Source organism: Betta splendens, chromosome 5 (genome assembly GCF_900634795.4).
Source record: "Betta splendens chromosome 5, fBetSpl5.4, whole genome shotgun sequence".
Taxonomy (NCBI): domain Eukaryota; kingdom Metazoa; phylum Chordata; class Actinopteri; order Anabantiformes; family Osphronemidae; genus Betta; species Betta splendens.
Genome location: NC_040885.2, coordinates 18,729,081 through 18,753,787, shown reverse-complemented (window position 1 = coordinate 18,753,787; position 24,707 = coordinate 18,729,081). Strand labels below are relative to the sequence as shown.

General features: G+C 47.0%; 1 protein-coding gene and 1 long non-coding RNA gene across 2 annotated transcripts; both read right to left on the bottom strand.

Moving 5' to 3' along the window:
- Positions 1–1,616: 1,616 nt before the first annotated feature.
- LOC114855226 (sodium- and chloride-dependent taurine transporter-like) lies at positions 1,617–20,419 on the bottom strand. The gene is made up of 15 exons (XM_029150192.3): positions 20,163–20,419; positions 14,929–15,158; positions 14,699–14,833; positions 11,870–11,958; positions 11,383–11,528; positions 11,008–11,140; positions 10,305–10,439; positions 9,940–10,043; positions 9,709–9,833; positions 7,902–8,014; positions 7,637–7,774; positions 6,713–6,815; positions 6,133–6,233; positions 5,831–6,001; positions 1,617–5,741 (listed from the first exon to the last, which is right to left on the bottom strand). Exons 2-15 carry the CDS (start codon positions 15,155–15,157, stop codon positions 5,601–5,603), a joined length of 1,863 nt encoding a protein of 620 aa, XP_029006025.1. The 5' UTR covers position 15,158; positions 20,163–20,419; the 3' UTR covers positions 1,617–5,600.
- Positions 20,420–22,473: 2,054 nt separating this feature from the next.
- LOC129604173 (uncharacterized) lies at positions 22,474–24,215 on the bottom strand. Its single transcript, XR_008694846.1, has 2 exons — positions 24,079–24,215; positions 22,474–23,936 (listed from the first exon to the last, which is right to left on the bottom strand). It is a non-coding gene; the product is annotated as an uncharacterized LOC129604173 (long non-coding RNA).
- Between the last annotated feature and the right edge of the window lie 492 nt (positions 24,216–24,707).

The window sequence follows — 24,707 nt, the reverse complement described above, 5'->3', positions numbered from 1 at the left end:
AGCTCTATTGAAATACAAAAATATTAGGGGCATTTTAATAAATATGGACTTAAACAAGATGGATTTGAACCAACAACCTTAAAGAGCCAGTGTTCTTAACCCCTGTACTTTATTTACATTCAACTTTTCATAAAACTGTCCGTAACGAGTGAATAGCTGGATCTGTCTCATCGTGTGTGAAAAAGGTTTTTTGCTGCAATAATAAACTTGTCCAATAGAATTTGTTTTTGATACGTCTCGAGAGAGTTGAAATCCCTCGAGTGCAAAGCAAAGCGAGGGAGGGACGCGTTTGTTGTGTTCTGGAGTTTACAATCATTTCAAGGTTGTGAAAGGTGTTCGTAGCGTTTTCTTACAGTAGGTGGTGGTTCAGGGAACTGTGTGACACAGGAGTCAACGGTTTAAAGAGTGGATCAGCAGCTTCTCCAGAACCCCAAGAAACCACAACATCCTGCCTTTCGTTTTCATATCATCCGTCTCGCTCTGCTTTTCCATTTCCTGCTTCTATTTTTGAACAGAGAACAAAAGGCGAAAGTATCATCAAACACTAATCCAAGAACGCTAACATGTTGGTTTTTTCCATCTTTGCCTTGTGAAAATGCCAAAAACATGTCGTGAAGATGAAATGCAAGTGAAGTTTCTCAGCAGCGAGGCCTATTCCTGGAGCTGGAAGGCAGAGGATGGAGACGTCAGCGGCGGCTTTCTCTCTGCGGAGCTGCAGCTAAAAAAAGCTCAGCGCAGCAACAACAGCGTCAACAGCAGGTTCGGTGTTTACCCTGAAACGAGGGCCGTGGTCACATGGCAGCAGTAATCACAGCAAACACTTCTGTTAAAGCTCAAAACCTTATTGTCTTCCTGTTTTCAAACTGTAGCACTCGTAAAGTTTAATGAAAACTACCTGCTGATACGATTTGGACAAAATGCGACAAAACGTTGTGTAAACACAGCCACTGGTGGAAAATTAGAGTCTGGGAAAATGAGCTGAGTCCTGTTGAGCGTCTGTCGAAGGCCTTGTTTCCAAATCGTCAAACAGATGTTTGGGTCAAAATCTTCACAGAGCGGCTCAGTTCCAACATTAGAGAGAAGCAGCTTCACGTCTGCTCATTTAGGTTTGGGGTTTTAAGGTTCAGGAGAGGATCCAGAATCCAGTGAACTATTGTGTGGAGATAAACCTACAACTCGAGTACGTGGAGGTTTGTCACACAGGACCTGTGCTCAGACACCTAATATCATGGTCAGCTAATAAAGTCCGCTGTCCTCACTCTGCCATAACAAAAGCATTACATTACTGTTGATCATAAAGCAGGACTATGATACGATAGTAAACTGCTGCAGCAGAGTTTCCATCACACAGCTTGAACTTCTTCATGGCCCATTAAGACTTTAGAGTTTAATAAGGAGCCAGATCACTTATGGTAGTTACAGCATTACAAAGTCATTCCACACATTCAATGCAAACTGGCAGCAGTGAGCAGCGCAATCAGCCTCATGTGTCGGCTCAAATACCTAAACCATGTATTAGAAGCTTTGAGGGATTAGAGTTTATTATGTTGTCAAGGGGATTTAAAACCCACGAGTTTGGAGCGTGAACCTGAACAATCATCCACACAAACACTCGATTTCTGAAGACAGTTTTTTAATTAAGAAATAAAAAAAGTTGTAAAACCTGTTCAAACACATTTTTTAAATCTTTTTTCTAACATCCAGGTCATTAATAGAAATAAAAAATAAAACCTTTCAAATTCTTCTTTAAAAATGTTTTTTCTTCAACAAGAATTAAAAAAACATTTCCCCGTGTACATTCTCAACAAGGAAGGGCTGGTTTACGGCGTAATGCAGGAAAGACGGCGGCGGCGTTGGAGCCCGGGCTCAGAGCGAGGACGAGCGGGCTCCGTTTCCCAGAGGCCCTAGCGCCCAGATCTATTTATGCAGAGCGGAAAATGGAAAGTTGCCTCTACAGCCGTTAGATTCAATAATAGAGTCGTCCAAACAAGGCAAACGCTTAAGTTAAACAAGACCTTGGGTGGCGTTAAGGAGGATGCTGGAAAATGGAGCCCGGTTTCTACCTTTGCAACCACATCCCACAAAAGACGGTCAGATGTTAAAATGTCACATCGGCCACAGAAGCAGACGCTCCGTTTCTGGAGCCGCGTGTTCGTCCATTTCTGTGCAGATGCAGTCTGGTCATTTAGATAAAGCACAAAGGTTGCAGGAGGTTTGGTGGCGTGAGGTTGGATAGAAATGTCCGAACAAGCAGGATGGAACGTTTGCATGAGGTTCAAAACAGAAAAGCCCACATTTGGTTCGCTCTAATCTGGGTTCCATTGGAGTTACTGCTTGTGTTGCCGGTGCATTCTTCCCAAAAGCACCCAGTGACTCCAAGGTGTTTGTTCCTGTGTGGGAATGAGACTGACAGATCATAGGTGCTGGTTCGAGCCGATGCGTCGCACACTGGACAGATTAACGCTGCGAAGCGATGCTTTTGGGGAGTTCTTTTGGCAACGCAGCAGCAGCGGGAGCAGAAAAGGCAGAGGGACGCTGGGCTTAGTGGCAGTGTTACTGATTCACATACGTCTCACACACGCAACTGTCAACCAAACTCAAATCACACGAGGAGATTCCGTTTGATGTGGCAGAATAGAAATCAACAAGTGTTCAGTGCATTTTAAACCACACAATCTCAAAAGGAAACAGTGGTTTAGTTTGGTTTAGTTAAACACTGCAGAACATTTTGTGGCAGGTTTGTCTTTAAATGGACCCAAAGGATAAAACCTCCTTCTTCAAGGACTCGCAGGCAGGTTGGTACCAACTTTAAAGGAAACAGCATGAGAAAAAATAAAGTATTCTACAATGTATTGCACATAACATGTACTGTAGCTTTTTTCTTTTTGATTGACGGTTATACGTTACGCCAATGACAGAGGTTCAAATACACTATATTTGGAATACAAAGGCAAAAGTGACAGACAATTAAAAACAAGAAACTGCGGAATTCAGTAAAACAAGATAGATAAAAATAAACTATTTGTTTCTGCCTAAAAAATTAATTTTGAGACATTTTACATTTCAGGTGACTTTCACATTTCAACATTCGGTGGTAAAAACTTTGATACTCTTGGAAAATCATCACCTCTGTTAGCTTAGTTTAACACAGGGTTTAGGAGTAAGTGGATGAGAGATGGCTACAAACAAAAGAAACTACACAACACAAAACATCAATGACGGCTAGTTCATTACTAGTTACTTAATTATTTCTAGTCCATGTTTCCCTCCAGAGAGAAGGAACGTTTAATTTGAAAGGTTTAACAGTTTATCCTTATTTGTCATTTGTGCATTTTCGAATTTTTGCAGCTGTGTTGATAAAATCTGTACAGACAAAATGAAAAGTAAAACATACTCAGGCTCTGAAATGTCACAATTTATAAAAACATGTCTGACACTAATTGTTCTTACTGGAAGGAAACTGAGGATTTCTTTCTTTTGGCATTAAAATATCTTACATTAGTGCAAAGAACCTTCAAGGGAATCACGAACCAGATGTGTACAAAAAGTTTAGAGTATCAGTATTAAAATGGAGAGTTTGAATGGCAGCGTTACAAAGACGACACGTAGGAAAAGTTCACTGTATGAAAATAGATGTCTGCTCTTAATGATATGAACTGTGTCTGGATGAAGAAGTGGAACGAACTGCGATTCAGACGCTCACGAAACGAGACTGTGTCAAACTGGGTTTGATGCGTCTTAACTTTACGGTCAGATTCAATTTCTGCTTTCGGAGCCTGAAGCACTTAAAGGTGAAGCCGCCGCCAGCGTCTCCGGCTGAGGCCGTTCAAAGGCCCGGTGTCAGACGGCAGTGATTCTCTCTATGGTTGATATGAAGTCCAAGTGCAAATAAGGTGCAATAAAAGCTCAGCGACTCTTTCCTGCTGGACCTTTACTGCCCATTTGATCCACAATCATTCTCTGACCTACAGTGAAGTCAGGCTGAGGAGAACCAGGATTTTGGTTGCTACCATTACAAGGTGACTTTAGACCAGGGTGAAGCAGCGGTTCAGGCGAAACGCTGGGTTCCACAGGCAAAACAAACGGATGGATGAGTCGAACCGACACCGACCTTACGTTACTGTGTCACGTGGTTGACGCCATGTTTCATGTCTGTGCCTGTCGAACCTGCTGTGAGCTGCGCACATTTGGACGCAGTGGGTCTAAACGAGCGCCTCCACTGCTGTGATTGGACGCTCTGTTCTTATTCATGGGAACCAACCGACCGGTCAATTGTCCCCCTTTGTGGCCCAACTCTTCCAAATTAAATAAATACTGTCACCCATTTTTGCAGAAGAGGAAAACTATAAATGCTGCAATGTTCCCACACACAACCGCAGCGCTAAACGTTTTAACCCCCGACACAAAGTGAGTGAGAAATCGTTAGGACCGACACCAGGGAAAAGCATGACGAGAACCAGCGTGTTACAGTGACTGCCGATGGAAAGCTAGGACTCCAGTAACAGCTTAGTATTTGCACCAGATATAAGAAGTGTTACTTCTTCTGTAAAACTACAGCAACTATCATCAATAGTGAATACCAATAACATCATAGTCTTAATAAAATAATCAAAACATTTACAGAGGAAAAACTAGTACTGACGTCATTTCCTCCTCAGAAAATAAAACAAATTCAAACACTGAAAGCCAGGAGTGTCTAGTGCAGTCACTAACGAACTGTAAACCGGTCTAGGACAGAGATAGATATAGTTAGACTGAGTAGCTACCACTTTACGTCACACCAAAGACAACACATTCAAGGGTTCCACCACCACAGTTCAAATCCTTTCAGAAACCTTCATCTTTGTGCAGGAGCCGGTTCCCCGACGGTCAAAGTACCGCGTTTGCTCTTGGATGAGGAAGATGGGGATTTGTTTGTTAAGGTGCATTTTCAAAGATTCTGGTCTATAGTTAATTAATTATAAATCGACCTGATTGTACATATTCCTTCCTGACTGGGACTGATGTGCAGCGGTGGCTCTTCAGAGGACGAGGCATGTTATCACCAATGGCGGCACATTGTTAGTAAAGCTGTACTTGCTCCTTGGTCTTGAACCTGGGCCTCTACTCAACACAGCGTAGGAGAATAAACAGAAGTTGAACCCTATGGCACATGTCTTCAGTTAGATGCATCTGCTCAACAACAGTCCCCAAATACTGTTTGGTGGTCTTCCATCAACACAGGGCACCTTTATCATAGGTTTTTTATCAACTGTAGCCATAGTCAAACTGAAAGCTACCAGTGTAGAACAAATAGTTAGTGCTAATTTGACACGCTGCCTTTCAAACAAGACATGTGTGGGATGAAAATCAGTAATAGAAAACATTAGCTTATGAGGAATTCAGAAATCGATTTGAAGTGTGACTGCTGCCCTCTGAAGAAAACCACCAACAGCATTGTATTCCTAAAGATTTGAAACTGGAACGTTTACACCCCTATGAGTCCACCAAACAGACAGACAGACGGACAGACAGACAGAAAGCTAGCTAGCTTTAAAATCATTTTAGAGGACATCACAGGAGAGGAGAGGGACCTCATGGAGACCCTCCACCTCGTTCCTTTACATCATGGTTTCTACGATAGTGTGGGTGGGAGCCTTCAGCAGGAGGCCCTTGTTCCCATTGGGGTCCAGGGAGTAGGTGAGCTCTGCCGGACGGGAGCTGGCCCCTCCGCGGACTGGGGCCGCCACTGCCTTAATCCTCTGCATGAGAGCAGAGCATGGAATGAATGTTGGAGAACGAGATCACCTTAAACAACCTGCATTCAGGACGCTGGACACTCAGGACCCACCTCAATGAGCGGCCCGTCAGACCGGATGATCTTGATGACAACCACCATGGGGATGCAGATCATTGAGGCCAAGGCCAGAGTCCAGCCTATTCCGATGGCCCAGTCCGGATACTCGTAGACCTTGTTGTAGGTCAATGGCTTGTATTTGACCAAGGAGAAGATGAAGCAGCCCTTGAAGAGGAACAAGAACAATAGTCTCAATAAAAGTTGATTATGTTCGTTTCTACGGCTCAGAGGAAAAAAGAAATGCTCAGTGAGGCCGTGCTGAGATGATGGGCGACCTTTATCAGTGAAGCTCTTACCATGCACAGTAAAGGAGTGATAACAGTCCAGCTCCATTTCATCCAAGCATTTGGTCGATAGCCAATCATGTCCTCAAGCGCATCATAGAAATTATCAACGCCTGCAAGGACGACACAAGAGGTTCAGCTGTTAGGGAAACACGAGGACGTCCTACGGCTTCATATACAGCAAAGGTCACATTCATGATGCTCCTAAATACAAACAGTGAAGTGAGACAAACAGCAAAACGACACCTGCATTTAGTAACAAGGGGCTTCAGTGTTTAAAGTTTAAAAAGTTTAAAGCCAGTCTCACAAAGGAATAAAGCAAACATCTTTGACCTCATCAAACTCAAGTCCTGTAAGGCACAAAGCTAATTACTGCATCGGAGCAGTTAGTTCCCATGTTCCTAAGCACTTTGCTTTTCTGGGTCATTTGTCTTCAAGCAGGCGTTCTTCGAAACGATGAAAATTCAAGCAGACGTTACATCCAGCTCCAAGACACGACACACATTAGATGCCTTTGTTTCTCATGCACTTCAGTCAACCAGTAAATAATTAAATAACACGGCTTAAATCGTTAAAGCGTTCGTATACTCACCATAAACCCAGGCAACAGCTACACATTCAAAGAATGCCACCCACAGAAGGCACACACCGCTAGCTGCATAGTAGTCGAACAGCTGGAAAACGTACATGCCACCCTGCAGAGAAAGCAGGCGGCTGTCAGCGAACATGTGCAAGTCACTGTGTGGCAACAATCATGGGAATCCTAAACACAAGCAGGATCCTGCAGCAATAAAAAGACGTTGTCATGGGAACGGGGCGACGCAGGATAAGGGAAGGTTGAATGTCGCGTGGGAACAGACAAAAGTGGGGAAGGTTTGAGAGAAGGGAATGGACGAGGTGGGAGACAGATAAACAGACTCATCTCATTATCAGACAAGTTTGAGGTACGACTAATTCATTGAAACTTAAATTTGCCACAGACCTTCACAGCTATAAACTGAAGATGAGGAAAAAAAACCCTGCTGTTCCCACAGCAGACTTCCTGTCAAACCAGGCTGCGTTTGGTCAAAAGCCAAACTAGTGAAACTGGTGGTTTCATTGTATTGAAAGCATCATTTTACTGAGACAACTAGACTGGTCACTTTTCTAGCATTAGTCCTTTATACAAAGTTTTTAAGGAGAATCGTTTCAGAGAGTGAGGACAGAAAAGAGAGAGGGGGGGACACAAACGAGACGACTCAAGGGAAACGAGTAAGAAATGATGAGAAACAAGGGAACAGAGACAAAAATAGAAGATGAGGAGGAAGAAGGAGGATTTGGAAAAGCCAAGTCAGGTCGGCTGCGTCTATTTCGGAGGTGGGAGGGGAGTTCCCATGACTTGACAATATAAATAGTCGCTGTCACGTCCCAACGGGCCGACGCGAATAGATGTCTGAGTCCTGTTGTTTCGGATCCCAAAGCGAAATCAGCAAACGCAGCGAGTTCTGTCTAATATACTGCATGTTGGCTGCTGTACCTTTGTAACCATGGTGAATCCAAGCAGGTAGCTAATGCAGCAGATGATAGCGATGAAGACCTCTCTGCGGTAACCCTTCCTTAGGAAGGACGGATACAGATCCACCAGTGACGTGATCTGCCCTTCCACCTCCACAAACTGCAGGGAGGCGAGGTCAGAAAACTTATTAACTACATCCTAGTCACAGCATGAAAGTGCTTGTGCTCCGTTTATGGGAAACACATTAACGACAGTGGAGAGTTAATCAGTAGCGCGCTGAGCCCACCTGACTGTCGAGGCCAAGCAGCAGCAGCATAACGAAGAAGAGGATGGCCCAGAGAGTGGGGACAGGCATCATGGTTACAGCTTTGGGGTAGGCGATGAAGGCCAGGCCTGGACCTGCAGGGGGCGGGGGTGGGGTGGGGGTCACGGACAGACAGAGGGACACGTTAGCTTCGCGTCGCAGGCTCGTCTGATCTGCATCCCTGAAAGAGGAGGTTCACAGGAATGTCTGTCAGCTGTTGTTTGCTTTTGAAACTAGGCTTCGGCAAGAAATGTCTTCACGTGTGTCTAAAGCATATTTATTTACTTACCTTACACTTCCTGTGTAAAAAGACAACAACAACAACTCATGACACATTATGTCAAGCCCGGTCAAACAACAAACATGGTTCTAAGTATATAATGCATCTCTGTGGAGGTAAGTGGGTGAAGAACGCTATAAACCAATTTGAATATATTAGATAACATAAAGCAGTCGGTTTCAGACACAATGCAGCTTATGTGGACTAGTTAATAGACAGCTTGAAAAGGTGAATCGAATCCTTTGAAGCTGCGAATGGACTCAGAGCCCAGTTGATGCTGCACTCAAACACAAGAGTCAGGAAACAAGGAAGCAGCAGTAACAGCTACCAGCAGATAACAGGATGTGAAGAACTTCTCTTTCTGATAACAATTTGACAAGGCATCCAACCAAACACCACATTGACTCCAAAAATAGAACCAGGTCCATTAGCAAGAGGGGAAATTCTTGTATCAACCTAGGATGTGGGAGAGATCCGTGTCCAGTGGTGATAAGGTTGACTACACTGAGCTGCGACTTTTACTCAACAGATGCGGCAGCAGGAGCCCAGAGCTCACGCTGCTCTGTGCTGCACATCAAGTCATTCATCTGCACATTCTGACCCTTGGCCTTTCACAGCTTTGCTGGTGGAACGCGTAAACCTGGCCTGTTCTTGGACTAGGAGATGCACACGTTGTCTCAGAGGCTGGATTAAAGTAATTAAACTGTGTGGATGAGGAGCTGCATCCAGCTCTGCTCACCCCATCCTGGCCTACGCGTATCGGCTGGTCAACGCCTGGGCTGACATGAGTACGAACCTAGTATGAAGTGATCAACAGAGTGGATGCTACGCTGCATTTGCTTTCATCAAACTGGATGATTTTAACAGTGTCACATTTGGTGCTGGCGACGTCTTCAAGTTTGAGTTTAAGCAAAACAAAAACACGTTCCATTTTGGATCTCACTTGAGTTGATGAAAATGCCTTAAATCACAAAAAGAGGAAACTCCAGCAGTTCATCAAAAACACCTAACTATTCATTTTAATCAAAAGGCACCTTGATTTAGGGTTTATAAAACAAGCAGTTTGTCTTTTATGGAAGTGAGACGCGCCCTCAGCCAATGGGAGAAGCTTTGAATCTACTCTAATATTCCCAGACTAACCAGATCACATTAAACAGCAAAAGAAGCTTGCCGAACCTTCAAACACAACTCATAAGCAACCAAGACAACGTGAAGGAGCCACAACCCCGGTGCTCAGGCCGTCGCATGCAGAGAACAGACCTCCAGCGCAGACGCGTCAGACACCAAACACCGCCTCCTCACAGCTCCGTCCTCACGCTCTGCTTCCGTCGGGGAGTGTTTGATTGAGGAAACTTCCACATTCTGATGCCGTCATTTGTATTTAATCAATGAATGCAGTGTGAACGTATTGGCCCGTTCGTTGCCGTTTTCCTTCATATTTACGACGTTTATTTCATTGACCAGCAAGCAGCGCCCACCATCACTGCTGCCTTTACAGTACCCTCGTACCTGACTCTGCCACATCAGCAATGTCCACCCCTTGCTCTTGTGCCATGAAGCCCAGGACGGAAAATATTGCGAAGCCAGACACAAAACTGGTACCACTGTTGAGGGCTCCCAGCAGCAAACAGTCCCTATGTCACACATATGTCATGAGGAGGATTTGTTAATGAACACAAGGATCCCTTCAGCCCCGCTCTCCCCTACCGCTAATCCCCTCACTGGAAACGATCACCTCACCTGTAGCAGTTGTATTTGTACTTGTTGTAGCTCCCCAGAGACGTCATGGCTCCCAAGCAGATGGCGTAGGAGAAGAAGATCTGGGTGCCGGCATCGATCCACACCTAGCACAGAGACAAGGGGGGACAGAAAGGCTGAGGCCTGCTGAGGGTTCAGGTAGCAAATAACGCAAGGAAGTCATAAGGAAGTCAGGGTCTGTATGAATCAGTGGAAGCAAAGAAAACCTCCTGGGTCAGAACCGACCACAACCAAACAATTCATGCCTCGCATGCTTTATTATGTTCAACGACAAGTAGAAACATGAGCTGAAAAGAAATGACTGGGGCCATAGATGAGGTTGGGTTCAGGCAGCACGGGGCACCTACCTCTGGGTCCTTGAGGCGAGCAAGGTCAGGGTACAGGTAGAACTTGATACCCTCAGCAGCACCAGGAAGCGTAACACCACGAATCAACAACACGATGAGCATGACGAAGGGAAATGTGGCTGTGATGTAGACGACCTGAGGAGGACAAGGGTTTATTTGTTATTTGGACAGTTTGGTGTCATCAGGATGTGTGAAGCCTGGACGTTAGAACAGACCACAGACGCTCCCTGGTGTTAGTGGGATCTGTTATTTCTAGAGCAGTGCTCACACTGATCGGAACACTAATTTTATTAGTTCTGGCTGCATCTCTGGCCAAAGAGTGTCGGGCTGTAACGCACGTACATACATTTTTCCGCCTCGTCTAATGTTAGCAGCATTTATGACAGCGCCCCCCGCAGTTCAGGAGGACAAAGTCAGCGTGCTAGAGGTGGAACCAAACTCTGGAACTCAGTTTCTCCCTTATTAAACAGGAAAAGAAGCTGGAACCTCTCAAACCAAAGCTTTAATAAGAAATCCCACCTTCCTATTTTAAACACAACACTTTCTGTTCTCTCAGTCTTGACCACAGAGAAAAACCCTTTGATGGTTTCTGGCATCACACTACAGGGACAAAAGTGGACAAGTCAGCTCTCGTCTCCTCCTGAAGGATCAAAGGCTTTGTGGCGGCAGGACCGTGTCCAGCAGCAGTCACTCACACAATTACCTTGCCAGTGGACTTGACTCCCTTCCAGATGCAGAAGAAGCAGATCACCCAGACGAGCAGCAAACACAGAGCCAGGTCCCATTTGATGGGACCCATCTCCTCTATGCCGTTGGTGATACCCAACACGTTATGTCTGCAACAAGTAGAAAACGAAGCTTTAAAACATGGCGACAGGCGCTGACGGCACGGTGATTTATTTAAGATGAACGTGTGCCAAACTAAGCAAGGACCAAGTCACTGATGTCATGGCCTTTGGTGAAGTCAGCAGCATCCGTTCATGTCAACCGTCAGAACGGTGGCACCTTAACTTGTCACGTGACCAGAACAATGGGAACCAGGAGCGCTTATGCAAGTGTGTGTTCTTATGTAACTCACTCCCAGAACTCTGTGACGGGGGAGGTGAAGTTGGAGGCGTTGGCAGCCACCCAGAGGGTTTTGTTCTTGCGGTAGGTGTCCTCGATGCAGCGCTCCGTGTTCCAGGGCTGGTTGCACTTGGCCCAGGGCAGCTCCGGCTGGAAACACTGGGACGCAGAGCATTGAACGTGCAGCAGTTACGTTGGGACATGGTGACGGCAGAATCAGCAGCTCTGTGGGTCTTAGGTTTTAGGCCTCTTTGGTTTAAATATATGGATCAGTCGGTTACAAAACGATGTCCATGCTGGGCAATATTTAGACTTAGCTTGTGGACAGTCATTGTTATGTAATATTCACATGTTTCTGACATGGCAGCATGAGCCGAGCACGGTTTGACCTGGTACACACACCTACACACACACACTCACTCAGACTCAGCTTTAATGCGTCTACACTATAAAAGGTAGCTTTTATACAAATGAGTGAAGGTCAAGGTCTGCAAACCAACCTGGAACAGGTAGTAAAGGCCCCAGGCCAGGATGACGATGTAGTAGATGTTTAGCAGGGACACGATCACAATAGAGGCGTAACCAATACCTGGAGGAGGAGGAGGAGAGGTCAAAAGGTCAGCGAGATGATGCTCCAACTTACCAACGCGTCGTAGGCGACACACTGGTTCCCATGACTTTAATACAAACACGTAAGCAGTTTTAATGACAAATACACATCACACGCAGCCGAAGGTTCAGGTCACAGGGTCACTTCCCTTTTTCCTCGTGACATTTTCCACTTCCTCAGAAGTAAAGTAAAACAGAGCTCTGACCGTATTAGTCCCTGTAGTGTCTCCACTGGTCAGAACACAGGACGCGACGGTGTCAAAAAGAAAAATAATCAATATAAGAAGCTGAAATCTAGGTCAACAGACGTTTTCCTCCCATCGACCTTCACATCCTCTGCACGGATACGTTCCAGTGTTACTTTCACTTTCAGGTGATGCTTTTTTTCTCCATCATTAACCGTTAACAGTAAAAGCGTCAGAGTTAACGTCCTCCATTGCTCAGTTTTATTTTATCGTTGGAGTTGCTCTTTACTTGACGACACTCAAAGCCAGCTGTGTTTCATTGCGTTGGTGGTAAATGCTGAATAGAGTGAGTGCACGCAGGTCTGTGTTCTCGCATTTGTCTCCACTACACTAGGATCTGAAGATAAGAAAATCCCCCAAAATGAGAACAGGTGTAGGATTTGGGATTTGGATCAGGACTGGAGCGAGGATTAGGTTTGAGGGTAGAGGTTAAGTAACGCTTCGTGGTCGCCGCTGGTCACTCATAAGTGTATTAGTACTTGTGAATGGGTGTCGGTGGAGCACGCGTAGCCGACAGGGTCCACTCATCCAAATTAATGTCCTTCAGCGTCACGACCATCTGTGTGTGTGTGTGTGTGTGTGTGTGTGTGTGTGTGTGTGTGTGTGCATGGATCCGACAGGAAGGTCTTCCGTCTCGTTCGCCATCTGCGAGCGTCTGCTTGCGTGTGTGTCAGAGTGCGAAGCACGCATCACGTCCTAATGAAGGATGTGCATTTCTGAACAGGCTCAGTCAAACAGAAACACACCCACAGAGCAGCGCTGCTCAGCAGACGCGACCTCAAGTTCACTCTCGCTAGTTGACCTTGCTAGCTGTTGACATCTACCGATAACCTGCAAAAACAAAAAACTAAGCTATGCACAAGTAGCAGGTATTTCCTCCTCATTCCTCAGAATGAAGCTGCTTTTCTAGGCAGTGACTGACGAAGCGCAGGCTCCTGTCTTAGACGCACTAAGTGCTGCATTAAGAGAATACGTAGGCTTAATATTTCTAAGAGCAAATCCATTTAGAGTCGGCCTTTTAAACCAAGCGTCACTAAAGGCCTTCAGCTGATGAGACATTTAGCGAAAACCGAGTTAATTATCGCGTTCCGAGAAGCATTTCAGCTCCTGTACGAAAAATAAAACCTTACAACCGTTTGCTCTTGATTCAGGCAGAGGTTATATTCTAGTTCCTGAACTGGCTTCTGGTATCTGAACTATCAAGTCTCATGTTCACCTTTTCATGATTCTCTCCATCTTTGTTTTTCTGCTCTTCTCGTTTTGCCTTTTAATTCTTTATTCCACGTTCACGATTCCCTCTCGCTGCCTGTGATTCATCTCTACTTCTTTCTCATGTTTATGAGTCTACCTCAGATCTCTCTGTCATCTCCCTGTTTGGCCTCGCTGTTTCCGTAGCAACATGCAATTGGGACAGTGCACCCGTGTTTCACGTGCGTGTCTTCATGTGCATGCGTGAGTTGGACCTTGAGCAGATAATGTGTCCGAAAGGTAAAACAAACGTGAATCTGTGGAATCAAGAGAATAAAAATGAAACCTTTTGTCACCATGATAATTACATTTGCCAAAGATGAACTGGCAGCGTGGACATTAGACGATTAGACGGAACACTAAAATAATGCCTGCTTGCAGCCGAATGCACAGTGTTGAATATGTTAACCTTATTCAGCTGGTGGTGAACAGGAGGAGAGGAGGAAGTGAGAAAACCAAAACGACGAGAATGACGGAAGGAGCTGGAATGGAAGAGGAGGAAGACGCCCAGCAAAGAGCTGAGACGCAGCCTCGGTCCGGTGTCTGATGCCTCTGAATGTGGCCAGGTTCTCACAGGAGACGAGGTGAGAGCTGGAAAGGTTAACGCAGAACAGAGGCTCCGTGTGTTGGTGTACGAGTGCAGCCTGGTTGCCTGGTAACGGCTGCAGGCTAAAATCTCAGCAGTCGGACTGAGGAGTCTGCTGTGACTCAGCCTTATATTACAGCCGAGCCTCTGTGAAAAACAACAGAGCTGTGGGAAACGGGGAAGGCTGTCGACACCGGGCCCCGGCCTTCAGGCAGCGAGGGAGGACTCCCGTGGACGGGGCAGCGGCTGGAGGGGACGTCCAGCGCTCGGGTGGAGCTGGAGGAGATGCTGTTGGAGTTATTTCTAATTGATCCATTCACCAGTAGCGGCAATAAAGAACAAGCCAAATGAAGCATACACTCGCGCTTAATCAGCGCATTCATTTACAGGTGTGTTCAAAAATTTTAGGAGGAGTTGACCTTAAACAACTGACTTTTTCCTTCGAAACATGTGACATTTCACTGCTTACTTTATATCACGGACTATTTGTTTGAGCCTGAAGGCATCGTTTATTCTGAGTCGTTGAACCTTTTAGCTCCGTGTTGGGTCTCCACCACCTCTAAAGGAAATCATCCGTGTCGTGGGTGATTGTTATGTGAGGCTGCTGATGAACTCAGAAAGCTCACTGAGGTGCCGCTTACCAGTGAAGATGGGGCAGAGCTTCTCCCAGCACGTGATGCCGCCCTCAGAGGTGAACTGACCGAGGGCGACCTCCAGGAAGAAAACTGGGAGACCTCCACCAAACAGGAAAATGAAGTAGGGGATGAGAAATGCACCTGGAGGAGGGAAGGTGAACAGAGAGGAAGACATTCAAGCCAGAGCGATCAGAAGAAGCGGCTGGTTCTCACTGCAGGAGTATTTGCAGCCTCACCTCCACCGTTCTTGTAGCAGAGGTATGGGAAACGCCACACGTTCCCTAAACCCACAAACCCTCCAGCTACAGAGAGAACAAAGTCCAACTTGCTGGCCCACTTCTCGCGCTGGGGGTGTTTGCCCTCGGCCTCGTCTTCAGGCCTGGTGCCTGGGCTCTTACCGGGAGACGGCTTCAGAGTGTCTTTGTGGAAATCCTTCAGGCACTGAAGCTTCTCTTTTTGAGCCATTCTGTGAAAACACAGACAGATTCAAGAACTGAGGTCCAGTAAAGACAGAGACGGAGGCCGAACATCTGCTCCTCCTGTTGGACTGAACAAACAGCCCTTTTTCTGTGTTTTAGTCGTTTCTCAGTTTGGGTTAAGCCACTGAAGCAGTAGAGCAACTGCTGTAAATGCCACTTTGAACCATTTTTAGAGTTCATGTAATAATGTGACTGATCATTTTAGAGCCCTAAGTTTTGCATCATCATAAAACTGTGTCTAAAGTCTTGGACAGAAGCTCATTCTGCCCCTAGTGGATGGTTACGTTACTGCAGCTCAGCTCGTCCATGGATGCTGTTATATGCGATGAGGGAGCTGCTCATGGGCCTGGAGCGGTCTGGGTTCCTGCCTTCTGAGTGTTGTGGTTTGGTTTGCTGAAGATGAACGAGGCCTCCCTCAGTCATGTAAACTGTGCAAGCCAACACAATATTACACAACCACAAAGCCTCACGTCTGGCTTCACTGGCGTCACGCTCGCTGCCAAAACAAGTGAGGGCAGATTCCACTGATGGCCATCACCACTGCCTCAGTAATCTGATGAGATCAACATCCCTTGGGCAAAGACCGATGCAAACATCACCTGAGAGCCATGACGGCAGCTTCATTCAGCTTCTCTGCCTCAGGAAATCAGCTTGAAAACATGATCTAGTGTCTATGAGCCCAGAGCTCTGGAGGAGAGATGTTAACTAGCTTCAACGCTTCTCTTCCAGCTATGGCTGCAATCAGCTGCCTTCAGATTCCAAACAGCAGCCGGTGCACGAGTCCCGACTTCCCTGGTTCTCAGCTCATTCTGCCTGAGACAGGACGGCGATGGAGCGTTTACTGAAGCCATCCAGTTGTAGAACACCACCAGCAGACCTTTGGCTGCTGACTCCCACATCACCATTATTACAGATGCTGTAATCACCGGCCGGCACCTTCACAACACACCAACTTGTTAGCAAAGATCCTGAGCCGACCGCGGGTTTTACAGGTTCATTAAATCAGAAGCTGTCACACAGTAAATGCTTTAAGACGGCCCTCGGCGCCTAATGTGCATTTATGCAAGTGGTTCTAACAGAAACAGACTATTGGAGCTCAACGTTGGCTTTCTGTATTAAATGGGACTGTGGCGATGGGGAACATGCACCTAATAACAGTTGGCAGAGTCTGAGTCATGTCTCTTTCCTCACGGCTCCTCCTTCGTCTCTGCCATTCGCTGACTCGGCGTCTGATTGGTCGGAGGCGTTTACACAGGCCAGGTTCTGCCAGGTTCCTTCCTCTGAAGGAAACGCGGCTCCTGTGTGTGGACAGAACCGGTCCACATCTCACTCCCAGAGCCGCTGAACCTCCTTCCTACGACGACGTTCACGCGGTCCATTCTTCACATTGTTACTGAAGAGAAACTGTGCGTCAGTGAATCTGAACCTGACGAGTTAATGAGTTCACGAGCTGAGTTACTGTTTAACTCCTCACACCGACACCGAGTTTCCTCCTCCTCGCTTCACTTGCAGAAGTATTTCCTGCTTGGACGGACAGGGCTTCATCACGTCTGTGCAAACCTTCCCATCAGTGGACGCTAATGGTCACGGCTGATAATGGAGCTGCTGATCGACGCTAATAACAAGCAGCGACAGACTTCAACGCAGCCTTTTATTCAGACAGGAAACGGAAAGAACACCGTCTGTTACTGATAATGATCCAATGCTGAGACACAGGACACAGGAGTTACAGCGTCATCGACAAACATGTCCAAGTCAAAATATTGAGAAATCTGCTGCAGCTCATGACCTTCACTGGGGACACGTCAGCTTTTAATATGGCAGATACCAACAAAGAGGAGGAATCTGAATGAATTAGGGCACAAAACACCTGATTTACGTCCGTTTTGCTTTTCCTGCTCATTTCACCGTTCAATTATTTAGTTCATGAAGCGCTGAGATACTTTGACCCAAATAGGCGCTAAAAATGGAAGCTGCCACGGCACCAGCGCCGCTCACGCCGTTTCACACGTGAATCAGCAAACTCAGCGTCTCCAGCGAACTTTCGAAGGCAGTAAACAGCGAGCGAGACCCGTAGAAACGCAGTTATTTATTCGCCGGTCGTGGGAACGGCACTGGATCCTGGTGGGTTTAAAGCCCGGCTGAAGCTCGTGTGAAACAGAGACTCATTGTCTGGTGCCGTGTGTGCGTCACATCACTGGACATGTATGTGCTGACTTCAGACTGCAGCCGGTCCAACACACACACACGCACACACACGCGCACACACACGCGCACACACACGCGCACACACACGCGCACACACACACACGCACACACGCGCGCACACACGCGCGCACACACACACACACACACACACACACTTTACTCTAACCTCTTACATAAGACACTGGCCTATTTTAAGGCCGTGCACATTTCCAGTGGCTGATCAGCGATTAAAGCCCTTCTCATCCTCCTTCAGTCAGCAGCACAATAAACTGGCCACTTAGTGGAGAAACGAGTACAAGAACTGGCATCTAGTCACACAAATGACAGATGTGATTATTCAATAAAATGCTGCATGAGATTTCAGTGCACAGGAATCGAAAGAGAAAAACGTTTGAGAAGCGAGTGAACGGAGAATCTCGCTGGTTTCGTGATCAGTCGGTTCTGTACCACTGGATTTCTACCGCAGGTTTTCCGGTAGATTTCCATCAGGTCTGAGTCATAAATCAGGTGACATTCATAAAACACCTAAAAAGAAAAAGGACTGCTCTACGTTTGCCAGCAGATGGTGCTTAAAGTGCAGCAGCATCAAATCAGGACTCATCTGAATTCAAACTAAATCTTAAGGCCCGTTTTCCAGCCTTTCCTGGATGACGCTTGTTGCTCATCATTCTGGTGAACTCGTTAGCAAACGGCTGCATATTTACACAACATCTACACATGTACCAGGATTTAAGGAGCGCAACAAGTTGTGTTTCTGCACCTCGAGCCAAACAGGACAACGATGCAGCGGCTGAATCCGCCGTGTCCGACAGAGCCTGAAGGGATCACAGGGAGCGGGTTCTGACGACTTTGGGCTCAGGGGACGTAGAAACACAAGCTGCAGAGGAAACCTGGTTCATTCACATCCATCAGACATTTAGCTTCGTGAAGAACGCGTCTCGTCTGATTGAAGCAACGGTCCGACGGCTCCGTCCTCCGCTGTGGTGGAACTTTACGAGCTGAAACCCAGTCTGCACCTGTGGAACCATGCACCTGCTGAGGAGTCCAGTTCTTCCACACCCGCTCAGACTGAAGCTCCTCAAATGCTTCTCATCAGCTGTTGGAGCACGATGGTGTTGGCAAAGGGAAGCAAACAGACCCAAATGTTCTGTGTTCTGTTCAATGGACCCGAATGGACCCGACAGCGGAGGCCGACTGAACACGTCGGTCTGATTAAATTACCTCTGACTGTACCTGCGTGGATCAGCGCCCAGCAGCCTCCATAAAGGACATCCATCAACCAGACTTATTAGCAGCTCAAACACGGTGAGACAAAATCATTAAAGATTAATGGAGCAGCTCTAATGACACTTAAGACGCCGATGGCTCCGCGCGCGGCGTGAATGTGGGTCAGTGGTTCACGCGCGTTAATGCTCCATCCACACCTGAAGTCAAGGACACGCACTTTCTCCTGCAAAGCCGCTCACTTCACTGAGCTTCGTTTGTGTGAGCGTTGACCCGCGCGCGCACACGCACGCACACGGTGGCAACTCAATGGAAAACAGGGCCGCCAGGAGCTGGACCCGAGCAAAGCTGCAGTGTGTCCGCGAGCGCGGCCGCACGCGCTGCGGCGAACACGCGCCTGGAACGGTTTCCTCACACACATCCAGACACACCGTGCACAGCGCAGGAGGCAAAACGCAGCGTCACGCGGCATCTCAGCGACACAAGAGCGGAACGGAGGTGCGACGTCAACGAGGAGGTGGAGACGGACGGAACCGTCGTGAGGCCCAGACGACCACCAGTACGGAGCTGAATCCAGTTCAGGAGGAGACTAATGCTGCTGGTTAAAGTGGCAGCAATTATATGAGACGCAACTTCTGCATGAATATGAAACACTGTTAATGAACGGTTATTTTAAATGGAGCCGCTACGGAAAAAAACAAGTCTAAAAAACAAAGAGGGACGAAATGTTGCACCTTTGCACCGTAAATGCACGAAATAACGTGTCAACAAGACACACACCGCCGTTTATTCCCACTCACAATATCCACAACTACAATCAGCTCTGACGTTTAAAGGCCCGCTTTCATTGTCACAACAAGTGGTTGGTGAAAGAAAACGCTTATCGAAAAAGTTAAAGAGGGAGAGAGAGAGGGAGAGAGAGAGAGAGAGGGGCTCGTGGTTGAAGACACAGCGGACACTGTTCAACGACACATCTCCGCCTCTGACAGCTTCACTTCCCCTTTCTTGTTTAAATTTGGAATCGAATTAAGAAAACTCAGAGCGCGAATTTTGAGTTTTGTTCCCGGTTGCTAAAATAGAAACAAATGTTAAAAGAGAAACAGACGCGTTCACGGGACGTAAATATCAGCAATCGCCACATTTGTGCGTACGAACACCGCTCGAGTGAAACATCCTTTAGGAAGCACTTGACGCACGCACGCACGCGCGCGCAGAGGAGCGGCTCGTCGCACGGCGGCCGTCCTCGTGTTGCATCTGATCCTCCGGTCATCCTTCACGAGCGCGCGGGGAGCAGCCCGCCTCCTCCTCCAGCCGCAGCCTCCGCATCCCGCGCGCACGGAGCCGCCAGTTAACACAACTCAGCGGCGCTAATTGATTTTTCCAGCCCTGGACGCGCGCAAACTCCTCTTAATTGCTGCGCATTGATTGCAAACACAACCACACGAAAACTACGCTCGCTGTCACCGTATGAGAGCGCTGTAATAGAGCCACGCAGTCGCTTTAACGTCCGCCGGCGCCGCCGTGGACGTGTGCGGAGGGACTCCGCTTTCTCCGCTTACCTGTTCTGCTGATGTGATTCTCGGGGTTATTTTGTCCTTTTATTGTCCTTTGAGCGCGGTCCCTTGTCCGTTTCTTCTTGTCCGTGTCCTCCTGTGTCCGTGACAGCGACTGAGGGCTGGACGCGTCGGTAGCCTATATTTTAGCCTATTTATAAGCCTCTCTTTCTGACCTTTGTCTCTTAAAACGGGGGACCAGGAGACATCAGCGGCAGTGGAAAATCACCGGCCTGCCTCCTTTCAGAGCAACAGGAGAGCTGCCGCTGACGCCTTCACGGGCCGCTGAGGTGCTCGGAATTTTCACAGTGCGTCTGTGATCATTGTGACGCTTTCACAAATCTACTGGACGGTATAATATGTGTTCGTGTTTTTGAGAAAAGTACAGTTTGGAGGTCGGAGGGTGTCTTTTGTCAACTATGACATCACCTTTAGTGATTCCTGTTTTGTTTTTATTTTATTTTTTAAGACCGTTATGGAGAGTGGATTCAATGCTGTGTGTAACGCTGTGAAGATCAACAAATGCCTCCTGCTTTTCTCTTCCATATTTTCTGCCACTTGGTCCAACGTCCAGCCACAGCCTGGATAAAAGGAACTCAAAGAGGTTAATCTACGAAGCGCAAATGTCCGTGCAGCTCTGAAAGCAGCAGCATTAAAGCGGCAGCCCCCCCCCCCCCCCCCCCCCAACTGTCTTCCCAGCTGCTTGGCTGCTATCTTAACCAGCTCTGGCACATTTCATGCACGTGACAGTATATGCTCTATAATGAAACCTTAACAAATACACCAGAAGCTACTTACGCTCAAGATAATTAGAGCAATTGGTCCAAAGTCAAAACTCTGCAGTTCAAGCTCCGGATGCTTTTAACAGCTTAATGGCTCCTAATGATGTTTTAAAATAATGATCTATAATTCTACTGCGATGGCTTCTGTCCGTGTTGCACTCAGCACTAAATGAGCGCTAATTTAATTCAGGACACCCTTCTGTTTCAGGTGTCACTGGGGTTTCACCATGTGGAGGTTTTGTGACACATTGCATCATGATGTGTTCATGTTGTGGGGTTTTCGAGTTTCCTTGCTGCATTATGCACCTGCAGTCTTTATAGGAGTCAGTTTGCTGTACCTACAATCTGAATGTGATCCAGACTCTGTGTATTTGCAGTATCACCAGGGAAATGGCCTGTTGAAAACAATTTGAATGCTCAGACAAGCATGGTAATGTTGAGGCAGACGATAAGGGGGAGAACGAGCACAATAACAGAAGCCTGTTTACATATCTGATAGTGTATTCAAATGAATGGGTTGTAGTTCATTGTGTTGCAGGCTCGGCTCCGTCGACACACCTTTATTAGAAATACACCTACTGTAAGCGGCCATTGTGTTTGTGCTGCTAGTAGAACGTTTGTTTACTGCCTCTTAGCAGCTGGTTCACTGTGTTTTACTGGAGTTAGCGTTGACCTCTGTCCTGAAACACCTCTGTGTCCTGGACTTATCTCGGGCCTTTGACTGGTCGTGACAGCGAGGGTCAAGCGCTGACTTACTACTGTGTTTGCTCTGACTTGCTGTAATAACGTGTGTTGTGGTTTTAAACATGTGTGTGAGACCTGAGGTTTAAGCACCAGACAGATTAAGAAATTCTAATGTTTCTAACATTAGGAAGATTGAAATCAGTGTAGTGTATTTATTGTTGAGGCCATAGTACGAGCTGGAGTCATGTTGGCGTCCACACCTGACAATAAAATAGACCAACAATAGAAGCATCTAGTGGCCGGTGAGTCTAGAATAAAACCATGAGGAGCCTCTCGGAAGCTGAACTAGGAATTTTAAAAACACTTACAGTAACTGAAGCATAAATCTTTGAGCAGCCTTCAGTTTTGGTGCAGAAATAAATCATTAGTCCACCAATCACGATAAAATTACAGAATATTATTTTGACGTTTTAATATAAAGCTCAAAATATAAGGCCCTAAAATCCGACCTCACAAACCACCACACTAATCTAAATCCTGTTTTTGCACTAACTGCTCCCATTTTGCTGCGGTGAGTGTGTAATTACTGTCTGGATTACACTCAAAAGCAGCTTCACTGTTTTCTCTTTTATTAGAGATGATGAAGCCTCACATTGATTAACAGAGCAGAGTTGCCAAAAGGTGGTTGGAGAAGCGCCGCTGGCCGCGCACCAGAGCACAAGACCGTCACACCAGACTCCACGCTGCATCCAGCGCTCGGGAACAAAGGCACTTTGGTTAACGTCGGGCTCAACTGTGCAAATGTAAATAACTCCATGGTGTCTGCAATGACTCTGACCTTCACCTCAGGGTCGGAATTCTGAATTTTTTTGTTTTTAATGGTTTAAGATTCATTGACATTAACTTTGTTTAAGTTTGGGTATTTCACAAAATAAAAAAACACATAATATTAACAGATAAATCTGCAGTGAACTCATCACCCTCCATCAAGCTTTAACCTGATCAACAGGACGTGGTGACACACTAACATTCAGGTGTCAGCGAATGTAAATAAACTAATGTACTGACCCGGTTCAGTCACAGCAAACATTAAACAAACATGTCCATATACGACCAATAAGCCACAAATTAAACCATTTACTCTCAATACATGAGTCCATCTGTGATCCAGAACAAACAGAAACAACCCTCAAACAAAGTATCACCAATAAAAAGTCAGGGCCACAGGAGGAGCGTCCGCGTGTGAGACCTCAGGCCACAGCAGCCACACACACAAACAGCTTCTGCTTGTGCTCCGTGAAAGTTCCATTCTCAGTTTGTAGTAAACGTAGAAAATAGTACGTGAAGGCTTTTTAGGTGGACTCACAGAAGCTTCTGGCATCAATGCAAGACGGCCCCTGATTGGACGGCCACTCTGCTACATCACTCAGGGGGCGGAGCCAGTTAATTTCCATGGTCATGAACCCATTGACCTTACGTGTTCTGTAAAAAACATATGAGTGCTTTAAGTAACAGGACAAATTCTTTCTTCTTTTTGGTGTTTTTGATGCAGAGGTCGTTCTTCGACCACCTCAGCTGCAGCTCTGACCATCTTTTATTCCCACAGTTGAGCCTCGCAGCTTGATAAAATGCAGCAGGTCTGTGGCTCTTATCACTCGTCTGCATGATCATAAACCTGTGGGCGTCCCCTCATTTGCTTGGCTTGTTGGCTTGTTGTATTGAAACCACGTCCAAAGCGAGGGCACGCTTTTTATGCTGCGTTTATGTCCAGTGGGTGAAGGAGCAACATCCACGCTATTGTCCAACATGTGACTCCGAGCTGAAGATCTGCATGAAGCAAACGCTACAAATTAAAATATCCTGGACCGTCACTTAGTGAGGTTCAGCATCAGCATGGAGGTAGGTGGAGGTTGGAGGAAGCTCATAAACAATGGCAGATGTGCACAAGACGTCTTATTAGCACAAGGAGACGGTTTCTGTCATGTTGCCATAGAAACCAGAGATTCAGATTTTCGTATTTGCATAATGTGACAGACACCACGTCTGGCAGATGTGGAGCAGCTCCCGTGCGTCCGACGCGTCTTCTCTGCTCGGGGTTTGTTTAGGATGGGCCTAAACCCACATCAGTCGTCACATCACACGAAGTGGAGAGCAGTGACTCACTGTGTTCAGCTGTGATGCTGCTCCACTATGAGTTACTGGAAACACCTGCCAGAACGTGACACCGGTACGAGGAACACCACCATCACCCTATGAGCGGAAGGAGAAGCAGCTGAAAGCTACAACGTGGAGAGGAGGCCCTGAATGTGATGACCTGCGTGAGGCAGAAGCAGAGAGAAGCCATGAAGTCAGTCATGAACGGACAGTCAAGACTCAGCTGATGAATGACTTCGATCACACAGTGTTGTGGCCATTTTGGTTTAATCATTACTCTATGGCGTCGACGGCCGTCGTACCTGTAGTCCAGGTTTTACAGCTGCTGTCAACATGTAGCTCAGATTCCTGTTGGTGGCACATTCAGAGATCCTGTAGTGTAGTTTGACTAGTTTGATGTTCACAATGAATCAATTAGTGTTTATGTACAACCCACAGCACAGTACGGAGCCATCAGAGCAGAGAAACCAACGCTGACGCCCGCAGGCCGGAGCATGAAGCTGCAGCGCTCACAGCCCACGTGACAGGAAACGTGACAAGATCGACTTCCTGAAGGAGGCGGAGGGCGCGAGCAAACGCGGCGCTCGCTCGCCTCATGTCTAACAACCTGACATGGACTCAGTGGATGCTTCAGCTTTTACCTGCGAGGCTGCATTTATGAAGCTGTGCTCCAGCTGCACGTCCTCCTCAGTGCAGACGCTTCCTGTCAGAACAGAACGCGGCGGCGTCAGAGAGCAGTGGGGGGGGGGGTGATGGCACTGGATCAGACGCCACGTTAGTGCCATTTGTGTGGACTCCACCTGGAGGCCAGTTACACAGAAGTAGATCCACCGCGGAGCCGGAGCCTCATCACTTCACCCTTGGACACAAATGACCAAAATGGGGCCGCTTTTAATCCCACATTAGTGAGCAGGCAGTCAGTCAAGCATCC